This window comes from Mixophyes fleayi, chromosome 3 (genome assembly GCF_038048845.1).
Source record: "Mixophyes fleayi isolate aMixFle1 chromosome 3, aMixFle1.hap1, whole genome shotgun sequence".
Taxonomy (NCBI): Eukaryota; Metazoa; Chordata; class Amphibia; order Anura; family Limnodynastidae; genus Mixophyes; species Mixophyes fleayi.
The window spans coordinates 319,537,565-319,553,144 of NC_134404.1; the positions used below are offsets into that span (position 1 = coordinate 319,537,565).

The 15,580-nt window shown below is 41.6% G+C and overlaps 1 protein-coding gene across 1 annotated transcript in view; it reads left to right on the plus strand.

The window, feature by feature from the left end:
- STPG4 (sperm-tail PG-rich repeat containing 4) overlaps window positions 1-15,580 on the plus strand; it is a 53,267-nt gene that overhangs the window by 1,756 nt on the left and 35,931 nt on the right. The window contains exons 2-3 of the mRNA XM_075200748.1: window positions 2,970-3,221; window positions 11,417-11,481. Of these exons, the coding sequence (XP_075056849.1) occupies window positions 2,970-3,221; window positions 11,417-11,481 (317 nt within the window). The remainder of the gene's footprint in view (window positions 1-2,969; window positions 3,222-11,416; window positions 11,482-15,580) is intronic.

Genomic DNA, 15,580 nt, shown 5'->3' on the forward strand with positions numbered 1-15,580 from the left:
ACATCCCTACAGTGTGCAGCTTAGAAGACTTACATGGAGGCACTGCATTAACAAGAGTGGACGTGAGTAGCGTGAACATAGCAAGTCTACCACAACCCACTCAGGAGTGGAGTGAAGGACTGTTACATTGACATGATAGCATCGTGCATTTGCTTCAGATTTGTGAGCTGCACATTCATGCTTCAAATCTCCTGTTCCACCACATCCCAAAGGTTGGATTAAGATATGGTGACTGTGGAGGCCATTGGAGTATATGGAACACAATGTCATGCTCGTGGAACCAGCTTGACATGACGTGTGCTTTGTGACATAGGGCATAATCCTGCTGGAAGTAGCCATTAGAAGATGTGTATACCATGACCATGAAGGGATGCACATGGCCTGCAAAAATACTCAGGTAGGCTGTGGCATTTAAGCAATGCTCCATTGGTATTAAGGGGCCTAGAAAACATTCATCACATCATTGCACCATTGACACAAGTCAGGATGGATTCATGTTGTTTATGCCAAATTCTTACCCTACCTTTTGCATGTTGCAGCAGAAATCGTGACTCGTCAGAGCAGGCAACATTTTTTCAATCATCATCGGCCCAGTTTTGGTGAGCCTGGGCCCACTGTAGTCTTGGTTTCCTGTTCTTAGCTGACAGGAGTAGAACCTAGTGTGGATTTTTTCTGTTGAAACCTATCAACTTCACAGGTTCTGAGAGAGAGGTGGTCTTCTGCATACCACTGCTGTAAGGCGTGATTATTTGTGCTACTGTCGCCTTCCTGTCAGCTTGAACCAGTCTTAGCCATTCTCCTCTGACCCCTCTCATTAACAAGGTTAATGTTTTACCCAAAGAACTGACGCTCACTGGATGTTTTTTGTTTTGTGCTCCATTCTCTGTAAACTCTAGAGACTAATGTGTGTGAAAATCCCAGGATCAGCAGTTTCTGAGATACTCAAATGACCCCCTCTGACACCAACAATCATTCCACGGTCAAAATCACTTAGATCACATTTCTTCCACATTCTGGGGCAAAATGTATGAAGCTGCAATTTACCATTTCTCAGGCAAATTTGAACCCACCGAAGTATATAAGCTCGAGTTGATAATAAATCGCCAGTAAACTGATGGTACCAAAATCGACATGATACAAATCGCCATCCCAATGTTTTGTAATTTTAACATTTTGCAAATCGCCAGTAATATGGCCACAACATCACCAGAGAAAAACAGGTGGTCCTGAGAGGCGAGATAGCTCAAATCGCCTGTGTTTTGAGCTATCCGGCCATTCCTAACATAACAAGAGGCACAATACAAGTTTTAATTATGAAGGTAATCACGATTTCTTCTTTAGAGGGGCAAAAAATATTATTAATTATGTTACAGGGGCAAAATGATTTTATTAATAATTTAGTGGCCCAAATTTGTATGTGGTTATATGTAAGGGTAACATTTTTTATTTTTTATTTTGCGAGTTCCATCTCTGCCAGCACCCATTAGCTGACCACAATGTCTTTGTCCATGGGAGGAAACAGAAGCAGCTGGAGGAAACCCCAGCGAACACGTGGAGGTCATATAAACTGCAGGAATGCTACCACTGTGCCACAGAGCATGAGAAGCGACACTGACAGCTTTCTAGAAAAACTTTAACGCTGAGAAACAAAAAGAAGCAAACATTAAATTTATATAGCATGCATTTTATTATAACCACATGTTATATATAGTATCTACAGAAAATGTATTTATTAAAATTTTGTTGTGGATTTTGTACTGTTTCCCTTCTTCTTCTGCCCTGTTCATTTTAGCTTATTTTAGCTTTCAAATGCAATTTGTAGATTGTAAGCTCTTTTGAATAGGGATTTTACTCTTGTGCATCCAGGTTGTGTAAATTGTGCAATTGCTACAATGCTCTGTATGTATGTGCTGCTTACGCTGTACAGTGCTGCGGGAGGTGTTTGTGCATTTTAAATCAATAATAATAATAATAATAATAATAATAATACATAAATAGTCTGTCTTCTCCCTCCTTACTCTTGTATAAGTTCCATAGCACATAGTATGAGTTATCCAGCTGACAGTGCCCCCCCCTCCCCCCCCCCCCCCTCCCCCCCCCCCCCCCCCCCGCTTACTCATCATTTTATCAATCCCTTGTCTTAATATTTTTATTCAACAGTGTTTTATTTAATCTTCTATCAAACATAAAAAGAAAAAAATCATAACTCCATAGAACGATGTAGAAAGTTGAATATATGAATCTGATTATATATTTTAATGGAATAAATCTTTATTTTATACCATTTGGTCCATAACTGAATGTCACTTTCTTTACAGTTAAATTCCTGCTGAGTGAATATTTATGAAAACTAAAGTTAAAAGTTATATATTTTGCCTTAAACATATTGTACATCATAGAACTTTGTATTCCCCTGTATGCCACTCTTTTCACTTCATATTTTCCTAAACTGGATGTGTAACCTTTAGGCACACAACCTTTGGCACCAAAAGCTTTCTACCAAGACCGTAACTAGGGCTGTATGATAGGGGCAACTGACTAGAGTGCAGTGCTGAAGGGGGCAGCAGTTTATAAATATTTAAGATTAATTTGGTTAAAATTGAGGGCTAGGGTGGCGGCATTTGTTTTCTCGCCCTGGGCGCTGAAATATTAAGTTACAGCTCTGCTTCCTGCTATCTTCCAACCACACCACTTATATTCAATCCATTCTGTAGCTCTCTCGCGCTTGTTATAGAGCAGGATATAGTGATGATTCCCTATAAACGGAACTTCCTAGTGCCCTTAGGCGCAGGCCTACTGTGCCTTATGTTAAACCCAATGCCGATCCTAAGGCTCGCACCATTTTCATTTGGGGATTTTCCAATACAGAGCTCCCATTTTAATTGGGCTTTATAGTGTCATAAGTATTACAGCTTTATTTTTCAATGTTCTGAGTTTTTTATGCCACGATCCTTATTTTGTATTATCAGGAATCCCCTTATCCTGGGACTTATGAGGTGCGTGATTTTCTCCAAGATGCAAAGCTTAATCCTGTACAGCAATCATATAGCTTCAAAGGACAAGGACGGAAAAAGCCCATCCGCACAGCTGGATCTGGAGAAGTTTTGCTGCCCGGGTGTTACAAGGTCGTGGAATTCGGCGATCTAGTGGAAAAACTCCCACGAACCTATTCATTCAGGAACACCTCAAGAAGTGCGCTACTCCTAGGTGTAAAGGATAAGGTATAGCAGGCAGTTACTGCTTTTAATTGCTTACATTAAAAATATTGTACAACTTCTCTTAAAATCTTAAACTTAAGTTGTATAGAGTGCTTATTTCACATGTCTGTATTTGATATGTCCTCATCCAAGTCCACTACTCATCCTTATAATCCATCCTCAATGGGTACACATCTAGAAGACAAGACAACAGGAAACAGGGGGTTCTCAGCGGCGCACGGAGGATTGTCGGGGGGGGGGGGGGGGGGGTTTCCCCCCTCCGACCCAAAAAACCCCCAAAAAAAACCAGAGAGAGCTGCTCCGTTTCGCCAGCGCTGTCCTATACAGCAGCCGCGGCGCTGTCTAAGAAGCGTCTGCGGCGGTGCTGTATACAATACAGCACCGCAGCGGATGCTTCTTTGACAGCGCCGCAGCTGCTGTATAGGACAGTGGCCACTTAGTTAGCGCAGGGGGGGTTTCTAGAGACTCAGAAACCCCCCCTGCGTGCGCCACTGGTTCTGGATAGTAAAAAAGTAGAATAGTAAGTTCATTTTCAAACTTTAATTTAGAATTAAAAAAAATGTACCTAAATAAATAAACCAGCAAGCATATCACTTTGAATCCTCTAGTCTCCTCTGCTGGAGTCATGAATGATGAAATGCGTAGGGTGTGAATAAGGAACATCGCATGTGCAGTAGATGGGGATCCTTCTAGGAAGTACTATTCATCCGGGAGAAGTAATCGGCAATAACCTGAACTTTAACAATTACAGGATTCTAAGGGAAATGTTTTATTATTTATTTATTTATGAGTTTGTTTGTTTTTAATCCTATTAAAGTTTCAATATTAACTTTCTACACTATCCATCTCCCCCCTCTTTTCTGCATTCTTTTTGTTTTTTATTTTTATTTAGTTAAAACAATCTTATTATCATATAAATACACTGGTAGTTTCCCTTTCTGAGGCTGATTCCAGTTAATACATCCTAGTCACTAGGGGCCCAAGTCTCAAGCTTAATGCCCCAGATTATTTGTAAAATTGATTTTTCCACCAGTTTTTTTTTCATTTATTTTGTTTCCCTTAAACTGTTGTGAGCCTTCCTCTTTTATAGGAGTCTCTGTAACTTTAACTGTACTTTATACCATGTGCTTGCATGCTGGGAGCAAATGGGATTATGATGAGTTCTTTTTGTACAGCTGGACCCAAGATCTTTTGAGAATTTAGCAACAGATATGGAAATAGGCTGGACAGTATATTAGAACTCTTTGAAAGCTCAAATGTGTATGAGACTATGAAGCCTCTAAGAGAAAGCACTGCTCTCTGTGGAGAACTTTTATATTATGACCTCTAAGTAGCCAACTCTATATTAAAATATGGCAGCTTTCAGCGTATGGGTAACACAAATTAGGTTAACCTGCTATGATCAGATTGGAAAGGGTTGCACCATTGCAAAGTAAATAATAGTGGATATTGCTGTAACATGTAATGCCATATAGGACCTAAAAACCACATTGGGTTCCCTTGAAAAATATTATGCTGTCCTCCAGGACACTTCTTAGCGGGAGAATAGATCAGTTGTTTTGTATTATTATTTTCCCCTTTGCGTCAGGATTCGAACCCAGGGCTTCTGCCTCTGTGGACTGCTGCTCTACTGACTGAGCTATTCTGGCTGCTGGACAGTCCCTTGCCTTTATTCTGTGTTTTAGATCAGTTCCTGTGATCTCCTGATGTCCCAGCATGCCTTAGCTCCACCCCTTGACTTCCTATAAAAGCCTGGCCAGTCCCTGTCTCCAGTGCCTGATTATTGTGCTCCTTGCCTGTGATCAAGCTCCTGCTCCTGTTGCTCTGCCTGGTTCCAAGTATCAACTACTCGTGTACTGACCTCGGCTTGCCCTCCACTCAACCTCTTCCTGAACCTTTGGACCTCCTCGCCTCACTGTGTACCGAACCCGGCTACGTTTGACCATTCTTACCATCTACCTCCTGTTGGCCAGCCTTCCACCCTGCCACTGGGCTCCTATCCAGTCTTTGGACCGTGGCGCTTTGTTTATATTTTTCTTCATTTTTCCATTGTGGCAGTTGTGTTATATATTCATCGGCACTGGAAAATATGGAGTTTATATGAAAGTTTTTTGTTGGCCGAATGAATAGACTTTGCAGGATTTGGTCTTTCCAACAGGCGTTATTGTAAAATGACGACTGAAACAGTTTGCTTGGTTCTATATTTCAATAGTCTACACTCACAATCACTATTAGAAGTAGGAAACATACATTTTCATAATATAAAAAGAAACTGATGTTGCAGTAACCTATAGCACGTTATAATAGTCTATGTCTTTCATGAATATTTCTGTCGCCTTAGGTGATTTTATATTGCTGAGAGTCAGGTTGTCAACTGGCGTTATATTAGTGAACGAACCCTTTCACCTTTCCTTTCAGCTGAATCTATGTGTCCTATTTCTCCATACAGTTGGTAAATAAAAGACAGACGTATTTAATGTCATCTTTTCCTTCGGGCTTAGCTACAAATATCAGACACACAGTGTCGAGCGCCAGAAATCCTGTTTTCTAGTGTGTTGTCTGTCTTCTGTAGATTTACTACCTGCCATGTTCATTATTGGCTGCTTGTTATTGTTCTGTTATTGCTGTTATCTACAACAAATGTTTCTACTTTTCTCGGGTGATATCCAAATGTGCAAATAACAGCACAATTTAATGTCACAGAAACCTATTCAATTATAATATAAATGATTATAAATATGTTTTAAATGTTTTATATGATGAATTATGATTAAATGTTGCAGTGTATCTAAACCCAATGGAGCTTTGATTCAATTATTATATTAAGTGGTTTATTCTTATGTTCCTCCTCTGTAGTAGGTGGGGTGATTTTAATCACAGACTTATGCTGGCGGTACATGTTGTGATGTTGCAGCCGATATTGGGCAATTAGCCCAATATTACAGTGTATAGGCCCCGAACATTACTGCAATGCCCATTAGTGATCCTTATCCTGAATTCAGTGGACTCTTTAACAAGCATGTTCAAGTCTAGCGTATATATACCCCAAATATATATGCCCTGTTTGTCAGGTTGTAGGGGAGACCAAGATTTCTGATGGTAGTGAACTACATCTCCGTTTCAGCCCCGCGGACTGTTTGTTGTTCTCTCCCACAGCTCCCAGTGTAGACGCCAGTTTGTGATGTCACAATGCACAATTACACGTTTTATTTTTACAAGAAAAAGCATCGTATTTGTGGGTCAAGCTGGCAGAATATGCAGAGGTGCAAAGTTTTGCATCTTCTTCTGTCCATAAAGTGGGCGACTATGGTAGTAGGGTGTAATAGAAGTGTTTTGTTTTCTCGTTCCCACCCTGGTCATTTCCAGCCAGATCCCCAAACCTGAAAAAGGTCATGTAGGATTCATAGTTGTCTACTCTCCCAAATTTCTGGGAGTCGTCCCGGACTCCCGGGAGAGCAGGGCAACCTGGCAAATTCCGTTAGTTAGGTTGAGGGGGCAGGGCTTAGTGACACAATTCACGCATTATTGCGGCCCGTCCCCTACTGTGATAGGCTAAAATGGTTGCATTGTTACATATAGGACATTATCACCCACCAGCAGATAATTTGGCTTGGAACGATCTGAATATCGGATTTCAGGGAGAGCCAGGCTATCCATTAGACAACTTAGGCTCCCATATAGGGTCCAGATTATTCTGACTCTTTTTTATGAGGGTAAGGGGAGGTTAACAAATGGAGAGGGTAAAGGGGCCCAAATCAGTGTCATGTCTAGGGTCTTACTCAAGGTTTGGTTTCGATATAAGAGACCCTGTATCTCTAGTTTACCGCTTTGGTTGAGGTGAATGAAGGATTATTTGAAAGTCGTCTTTCTGTGTTTAACAGAAATTTAAGTAGACAAATCATTATTTAATGATGTAAAGTTTCAATGAAATTGAAAAAAAATACAAATAAATTGCGGTGGTGGGACCAGTACTGTCTTGTCAAAAGAGTTCTGTCCCATCAGCAAATAATTCATAAGTTGCCATCCATCTCATATTATCCATAGCTGATTTTAATGAATAAATAAACTGCTCTTTTTTCAGACATGTATGACAGATCAGGTTATTAAAAAATAAAAATAAAAAATCATTATTACTTATTTACATATCCCAGAACATAGACAGAATATTTCCATCATTATACAGAGTCGTTCCTCCCATGAGATGAACGACCATATGAGGGGAAGGGCCACATGATGTGTTCTGCTTGACCACGCCCCCAGAAATAGCCAGTCAGATCTCCCCATCCGAAAGGGTGATCTCACATGTTGACAACAAGTATGTCCGATTTCTACAGGCCAGCTCCAAAACCTGGGATAAAGATGTGCTCTGGATGTCTTTTTCTTATGTGCGAGGAGAACAATTTGATGTGTTTCTGCACATAGGAATGTATTTGCAGAGTGGAATCATCAGCTGGAACCTGTAGCAAGTCTCATGTCATTCTCTGCTACCTGTTCGCCCACAACACACGTCTTTCAAATGTCACCATAAATGAACTCTTTCTTATAATAACAATATATACAAAAGTCATATATGTCAGGATTAGCTCTCCTGTGTCTCCCGGTTTCTTTAGTGAAGTCATTGTTTTTGTCATTAAAATTATTCAGAATTCAATATGCCTAGATAATAACAATAACTGGGAATATACTGATATATTTACCCCATTGCAGTGGTTTCTAAATGTAATTATAAGGTAACTTATATTGAAGAAAAAATATATTGGGGTATGTTTACTAAACTGCGGGTTTGGTTGAGGTGAATTAAGGATTATTTGAAAGTCGTCTTTCTGTGTTTAGCAGAAACTTAAGTAGACAAATCATTATTTAGTGATGTAAAGTTTCAATTAAATAAAAAAAAAAAAATACAAATAAATTGTGGTTGTGGGACCACTATTGTCATAAGAGTTCTGTTCCATCAGAAAATAATTCATAAGTTGCTATCAGTCTCATATTATCCATAACTGATTTTAATGAATAAATAAACTGTGCTTTTCTTCAGACATGTATGACAGATCAGGTTTAAAAAAAATAAATCATTATTACTTATTTACCTTTCCCAAATGTAGACAGAATATTTCCATCATTATACAGAGGTTGTTCCTCCTATGATATGATGTGAAAATTTTGTTGAAGACAGCAGAATCGTAGGGACGATAGAGACAAGGGGCCTGATTCATTAGTGATCTCATCTTGTGCAAAAGTTAAGATGCTTATTTTAAGAAGAAACAGGAAGATGAGAGTGAAGTTAAGATGGATTTTCATCTTAACTGAAGAAATTCTTCACTTACGTAGTGGATTTTGCTTCTTATCTCCCTTTTCTGGGCATGAACAGAGTGGATTTGCTTAAGATAAGCAAAAAACGGCAGATAAGATCACTAATGAATGAGGCCCAAGGTTCTCACCTCTCCTCCTGGTGCCCAGTTTAACTCTCTCCACCTCCCTCAGCACTCTGCTCTCCAGCCAGTGGCGGATCCAGGGGGGGGGGGGGGGGCAATCGCCCGCCCTAGCAGGGGCTTGCTGCCGACAGCTGCAAACTGTGCAGGTCCGCTCGGCAGTGACAGTGTGCTGCCCGGCTGCTCTGATTGTGTTTTAAACACAATCAGAGCAGCGGGACATCACACTGCCACTGCCGAGCGGATCTGCACATAGTGTGCAGCCGCCGGCAGCCTTAGAAATCAGAAAGGGCAGTGTCGGACTGGGGCATGAAGGGCCCACCGGGGAACTGCAACGCTAGGGGCCCACCAGAGGGGGTGTGGCCAGCCATCACAGAGGCGAGACCAGACACTAGAGGGGGAGTGGTCAGCCCACGAAGTACAGCTAGCACTATAGTGTAGTATGTAAAGAATGCAGTGTGTATATAAAGAGTACACAGTCTCGACCTGCCCCTTATATTGGGCAGAACAGTCACCAAAAAATCGGGATTGTCCCACTAGACCAGGCTTGGCTAACCTGTGGCACTCCAGGTGCTGTGAAACTACAAGCCCCAGCATGCTTTGCCAATATATAGCAGCTTATTGCTGGAAGGGTATGCTGGAACTTGTAGTTTCACAACATCTGGACTTCCACAGGTTAATCCAGCCTGCACTAGACTCAGAACATTAAGGCCATGGTCGGGAATCGAACTCATGACCCCAGTGCTGTGACGCAGAAGTGCTAACCACTAAGCCACCATGCTACCCAGGAATGGAGTGAATCTGCAAACAACCAACCAGAAGCAGCTATAGATATGGATGTGTCTTTTTTTTGTCGTGCATGACAAGTACATGCATATTTTACACAAAAAAAGCAGCATGTCAATGAAGGACTACTGGTGGGGATGCTCCCCATGCTATGGAGTACTTAGCTGTAAAAAAACACATTCAGGAAGCAAGGCCTAGAGTTCACAGTATTTCAGGTACTCAATGCATTGATTAGAGGGACTCATATTTTGATATTTGATGTGTGCAACAATAAAATAAAGAACTTTCATGTATACAAAAAATAGCTCTTTTTCTCCCTCCATGGTGGTTTTCCCCACCTATAGGCATATGTCATTTCCCAGACTTCTCTGCAAATCACATTTGTGTTTTGTACTCACATGTCTGTCTGTCATGTACAATTCATACTATATGATGGCGAAAACGGCCCAAATGTAGGATCCTTTCTTTCCACGCACTGCAACCTCGAAGCTTGTCTTCTGGTCCCATGGACTTTTCATCTGTGCTTATTCCATGTGTCATTTACATGCTTTCAGTAAATATGCAGTAAAGTACTGGGCCGCACAGTCACCCAATCAGTGACAGGCGGCAATTGTGGGGACCAATGGAGGAACAGGTTTGCGGGAGGGGGAAAGTCCCATTGAACAAGCTGTGAACTCAGCTGTTAGCTTGTAGTCCAGTATGTGCGATATTTAAGCTCTATATTGTAGATTTTGTAATGTACGGTCTCGATCAAACTATTGCAGCGCTGAACCTTTCCTTACACTTTCAAAGTAAACAAATTATGCTGTTACACGAGGTCAGGAAACCAGTATGCCAGTACTGTCCTATAGATTATTGTGATGTGTATATAAAAAGGGAATTAGACAAGCAAAGAGGAAGTGATTTTTTTTTCTTGCTTTTATTATGTCACATAGTCCGTCCTTCCACTACCTAAAAAGGTGATAATTCTGTCAATTGAAATACTACTTATGTAGCCTAAAAATGTACCGCTGTTACTGCCACCCCGGGGCGGGGACCAAACCCTGGATGTCAGTTTGGGCAGATTTTAAAGATGAAAATCCGAGACACTGTCACTGACAGCTGCGATCGCATTTGAAGCAGCGGGGACACCGAGGAGGACAGCGAGCTCCCTGCTCCGCCCACTTTGAAAAGGGGGTGTGACCGTAAGGTAGCGGGGCCTACCAGTGGTTTTACCGGTATCTTGGTGGGCCAGTCCGACGCTGAGAAAGGGGGCAGGGTCTAAATCGCCCCCTTAAAATCGCCCGGGGTATATCAATAGTCTGGATCCGCCCCTGTCTCCAGCCACGCTCTGCAGTGAGTGATGACATGTGGCTGCACTAATTCCTGCAATCACTTAAGCTCTGTGACTGACCACGAGAGAGGAGAGAGGGGACTAGGGAGGAAGTATTCTCTCTTATTTGCTCCTACTCTACTCATCATGTCAGTCTTCCTAATATGCAGCTGGTGACTGGAGTGTCAGGTGGTGGTGGCGGTAATAGTGGGCGAATCTCCCCTTAATATATAACACAGAACCGCCCACTTTGAGAGAGTTCATCATGGCAGCTCCCTAATCTGTACAAAATGCATTAATAATTTTCTGTATTAATAGATGAATACATTGTTATTATTTTTTATTCGTCATGTTGAGAAAATGTGAGGATGATGGACACTTGACATCATGTATGTACTTACTGTATAGGCAAACTCGGCAAGTGATTAGTTCTATATAGATTAGGGGGCAGCACAGATATTAGTTTATGCTTATTTTTTTTTTTTTTTTATCTCCCTTTAATATTCTTTTTTTGCTATCTGTTCTTTACCAACCACCCAATTTTTTGCAGTAAGAACAATGGAGGAGGGTGTGTTGAATAGTGAGCCATAAGCCTTGTTAATTAATTACCAGCTGTAATTGTCATATTCTGTGTTATTTGGAATTCTAATATATATCTCTACAATTTACAGGACGTAAACATAGATCCCGGTCGGTATAATCTCATCACACCTCCTTTAGATTATCATCCATGCAAGTAAGTTTGAGGTTTCAATCTGTACATTGATATAAATCTGTATACTGTTACATTGTCAGATACCAAGTTTACCTGTTTCATCAGTATGACATTTGTCTGGTCTAATATTACCATGTATTCCAAACATGTTTAGCCAGTAACCCAAGCAGCAGAACAGTGTACAGGACCGCCACTCTGCATGAGACACTCACACCCCAAGTACTTCGTCCATTCTCAAGACAGGAGAGCTTTGAATTGAAGCTCAGGTGTAACGTGCCGTCACACATTAGAGTCCGGCGGATACTCTTCTAACCTGCTGACGGCACGCTCCCTCTGCTCTTCCCTGCTCTCAATGCGCAGAACCCTCTGCAACATTCCTACTCTGTACAACAGAAGCCGCAGGCCCTTTAAGAGCAGCTCTGAACCCGTGTTCATGTGTTCTGACCTGTGACCTGCCTTTCTTATAAACTCAGCTAGTTAACCTGCTCTGTGCACAGGCCTATGCCAAAGAATTAGGCTCCATAACTTTACTCCATTATTCCTGTTCATATTGTGGCCGATTCCTGTGAGTTCTAACCCAGACTGTTCCTGGCTACTCTTCTGTCGTTTGGTACTGTTTGTGCTCCTGCATGCTGCTCACCCAACTTGTTCTGACACTGGTTCTGTTTTCTGATTTGGCACTTTGCAGTCTGTTGGTGTACCAGTCCCACTACATTTACCAGACTCTTTTTACTGTTGATACCAGGCAGGGTAGGACTGGCCGGCCGGGGGACCGGGCTATCCCCCGGTATGCCCCGACCCTGATGGCTCCCTTCTTCGCTGGTGGGGAGTGTGGGAAACTTAAAAAAAGAATACTCACGTGAATGCGGCGCTCCCCGACTCTTCTCTCTCCGTTCGCACTTAATATTGGGCGTGACGTCATCACATCCGATGTTCAGTGAGGAGCGCCGCAGAGAGGAGTCGGGAAGAAGAAAAGAAAGAAACTGATAGAAAAGGTAAGTGAAGGAACGGAAGCAAGGGGGGAGCAGAGTGAAGGGGGAGCACAGCAGAGTGAAGGGGGAGCATGGCAGAGAGTGAAAGGGGAGCACAGACAGCATGGCAAAGAGTGAAGGGGGAGCACAGACAGCATGGCAGAGAGTGAAGGGGGAGCACAGACAGCATGGCAGAGAGTGAAGGGGGAGCACAGACAGCATGGCAGAGAGTGAAGGGGGAGCACAGACAGCATGGCAGAGAGTGAAGGGGGAGCACAGACAGCATGGCAGAGAGTGAAGAGGAAGCACAGACAGCATGGCAGAGAGTGAAGGGGGAGCACAGACAGCATGGCAGAGAGTGAAGGGGGAGCACAGACAGCATGGCAGAGAGTGAAGGGGGAGCACAGACAGCATGGCAGAGAGTGAAGAGGAAGCACAGACAGCATGGCAGAGAGTGAAGGGGGAGCACAGACAGCATGGCAGAGAGTGAAGGGGGAGCACAGACAGCATGGCAGAGAGTGAAGGGGGAGCACAGACAGCATGGCAGAGAGTGAAGGGGGAGCACAGACAGCATGGCAGAGAGTGAAGAGGAAGCACAGACAGCATGGCAGAGAGTGAAGGGGGAGCACAGACAGCATGGCAGAGAGTGAAGGGGGAGCACAGACAGCATGGCAGAGTGTGAAGTGGGGCCAAAGCAACATGGCAGAGTGTGAAGTGGGGCCAAAGCAGCATGGCAGAGTGTGAAGTGGGGCCAAAGCAGCATGGGAGTGTGTGAAGGGGAGCAAAAGCAGCATGGCACAGGGTGATGAAGAGGGGCCAGGAGAAGGAGGGGGGCAAAAGCAGCATGAGGGCGCAGTGTGATTATAAGGAGGCACAGCATGATGATGAAGGGGCACAGTAATGTGTGTGTGATGGCACAGCGGGCTTGTGGCAATGTAATGTGTGTGGGGTAGGTCATGGGTGCTATTTTGTTTGTAGGGTGGAGGTGAGGCAATTTAATTTTATAGTGGGGACTATTAATTTAAGATGGGGTGGTTTGAGGGCTATTAATTGAATGTGGGGCTGAGTTTGAGGAGCATGAGGTCTATTTATTAAATATGAATATGAATTATTTAATGGCAGTGACGGTTGTGGGAAATAGGTATATTTATTATACGTATTCTCCATATGTGTATTGCCTTTAGAATATATGAACACAGGATGTTTCTACAAATAATCTTAAATTCTCTGCAAATTTCCATTGATTAACATGAAAGCTAAAGTTTAGCCTGGGGGGCAAATACACAGCGCTCAGCCATGTACAGTGTATATATGGGCAGTGACAGTTCAAGGACAGTCTGACTTTGCGGCCGTCCAAGGACACAACATGCAGGGGGCACGGCTTTAGTTATCGGGCACTGACTGGTCATTACGCAAAATTCCAAAACTGCAAAGAAAAAAGTAAAAGTAAATAACTGCTGCTGCTCTGTGACAATATAAACTAAGCGCCTCCACCTACAGTCACTGTGAGGAGCACTTTTCAATCATGTGTTTTTTATTGGAAGATTTTTATAACACAAATAAAAATTATGACAAAAAACCCTGACATATGTTATGCTAACAAGTATTTGTTAATCTAATGAATGAATTGACTTATTAGTTATCCAGGTTAATATATATTAACAAGTTAGGTAAATAGCTTAAATGTCATTTAATATATTTTACACAAAGTGCTTCATATTAAAAAAACTGAGTCTCAATCATGTTGCATAATAAGCACCTACTTGGATTTACCCGTTCATATGAAGCAAATGATTATGTATAAATGTAATGCCAAGAAAAAGTGATCTACAGATGCGTATAATGTGCATATCAATATATCTAGATTGTGGTATATTAATGTTACTTGGGAGTTTTCTTAGTTAACTATTTTCAAAAATTTCAGAATGTATACAGGTATAGAATTATAATGTGTAGAATGTTATGAAGACGTGTGGATGATGTGGATAGAGAACAATTAAAATAATTTTATATTCATCTTTTTCACTATTTTTTTTTTTCCTCTTAATGGGAAATGAGGGTATGATAACCGGAAATCAGGCAGTATTGGGCTTATTGGGGACAGGTTAGACACAACCTTAACAGGAAGTAATACAACATTTTGAAGCGAAATAAACGTAGCCGGGTGTGTGAGGGGAACATGTGTACAAGGGGTTATCCAAATGACATAAATGTATTGACCTGTGCACGCCCTCCTGCAGCTTCCATTAAATATATTGCTTTATCTTTCTCGCTGTCTTTGTGTTTTTTAGCCATGTATTGATATTATCTGATAGACTTGCTTATTGCCCAGGGATATAGATATATGGAAGACCGCTCTCTGGCTAGGGAAAAAGCGATATTACTGGGGGAGATGGGCACATCCACGGCCAGTTATATTACTGGTGATAACCCAGTTGGCCGTCTCTCCGGCAAAGGCTGTAGAGAGACAAGTATGTCAGGATGGCATTAACAGAAAGAGAGGACTAGCACTGAAAAATAAGTTAATTAATTTAATAATAATAATAATAATAATAATAATAATAATAACTTAGTTAAATTATTGATTCAATAAATATTTTTTTCATTCCATTTCAGTTCACTATGGATAGGGCTACTGATCCCACCCCTCCCCCCCCCCTCCGAAAATAAATATTATTTTCAAAGGGAGAAAAAAAAGTTGACATAATATGATTATTATATATATTATTTTTAAAGCTATATATTTATAAGTAAAAGCCACTTACAGTCCCACAAATACGTCGGCTCCCAAGGCATGCTCAAACAGGGACCTCCAGACCAACACGTTACTCTTATTCATCCTAGTTTTCGGTGTGATATACAGAGTATTTTTCATCTCCCATGGCAATAAAATAATAATAATAATTGAAGCAAAAAGTAATTTTTTTTATCCTCCTGCTAAGTATAAGTTTAATAAATTGTATCCAGTGTAGAGAGGTTTGTCATACCACAAAGCAATGAAAATAACAGAAGCTAAAGAAATGAAATAATTGCTGCAGGAGGGCATGTAAACCTGCGGGTGGGAAACCTCTAATGTGGAAGTTATTGGAGGAAGGTTAAGAAAATTCATGATGAAAAATTTATTGACAAATGTTTCTAATAGAATTCTA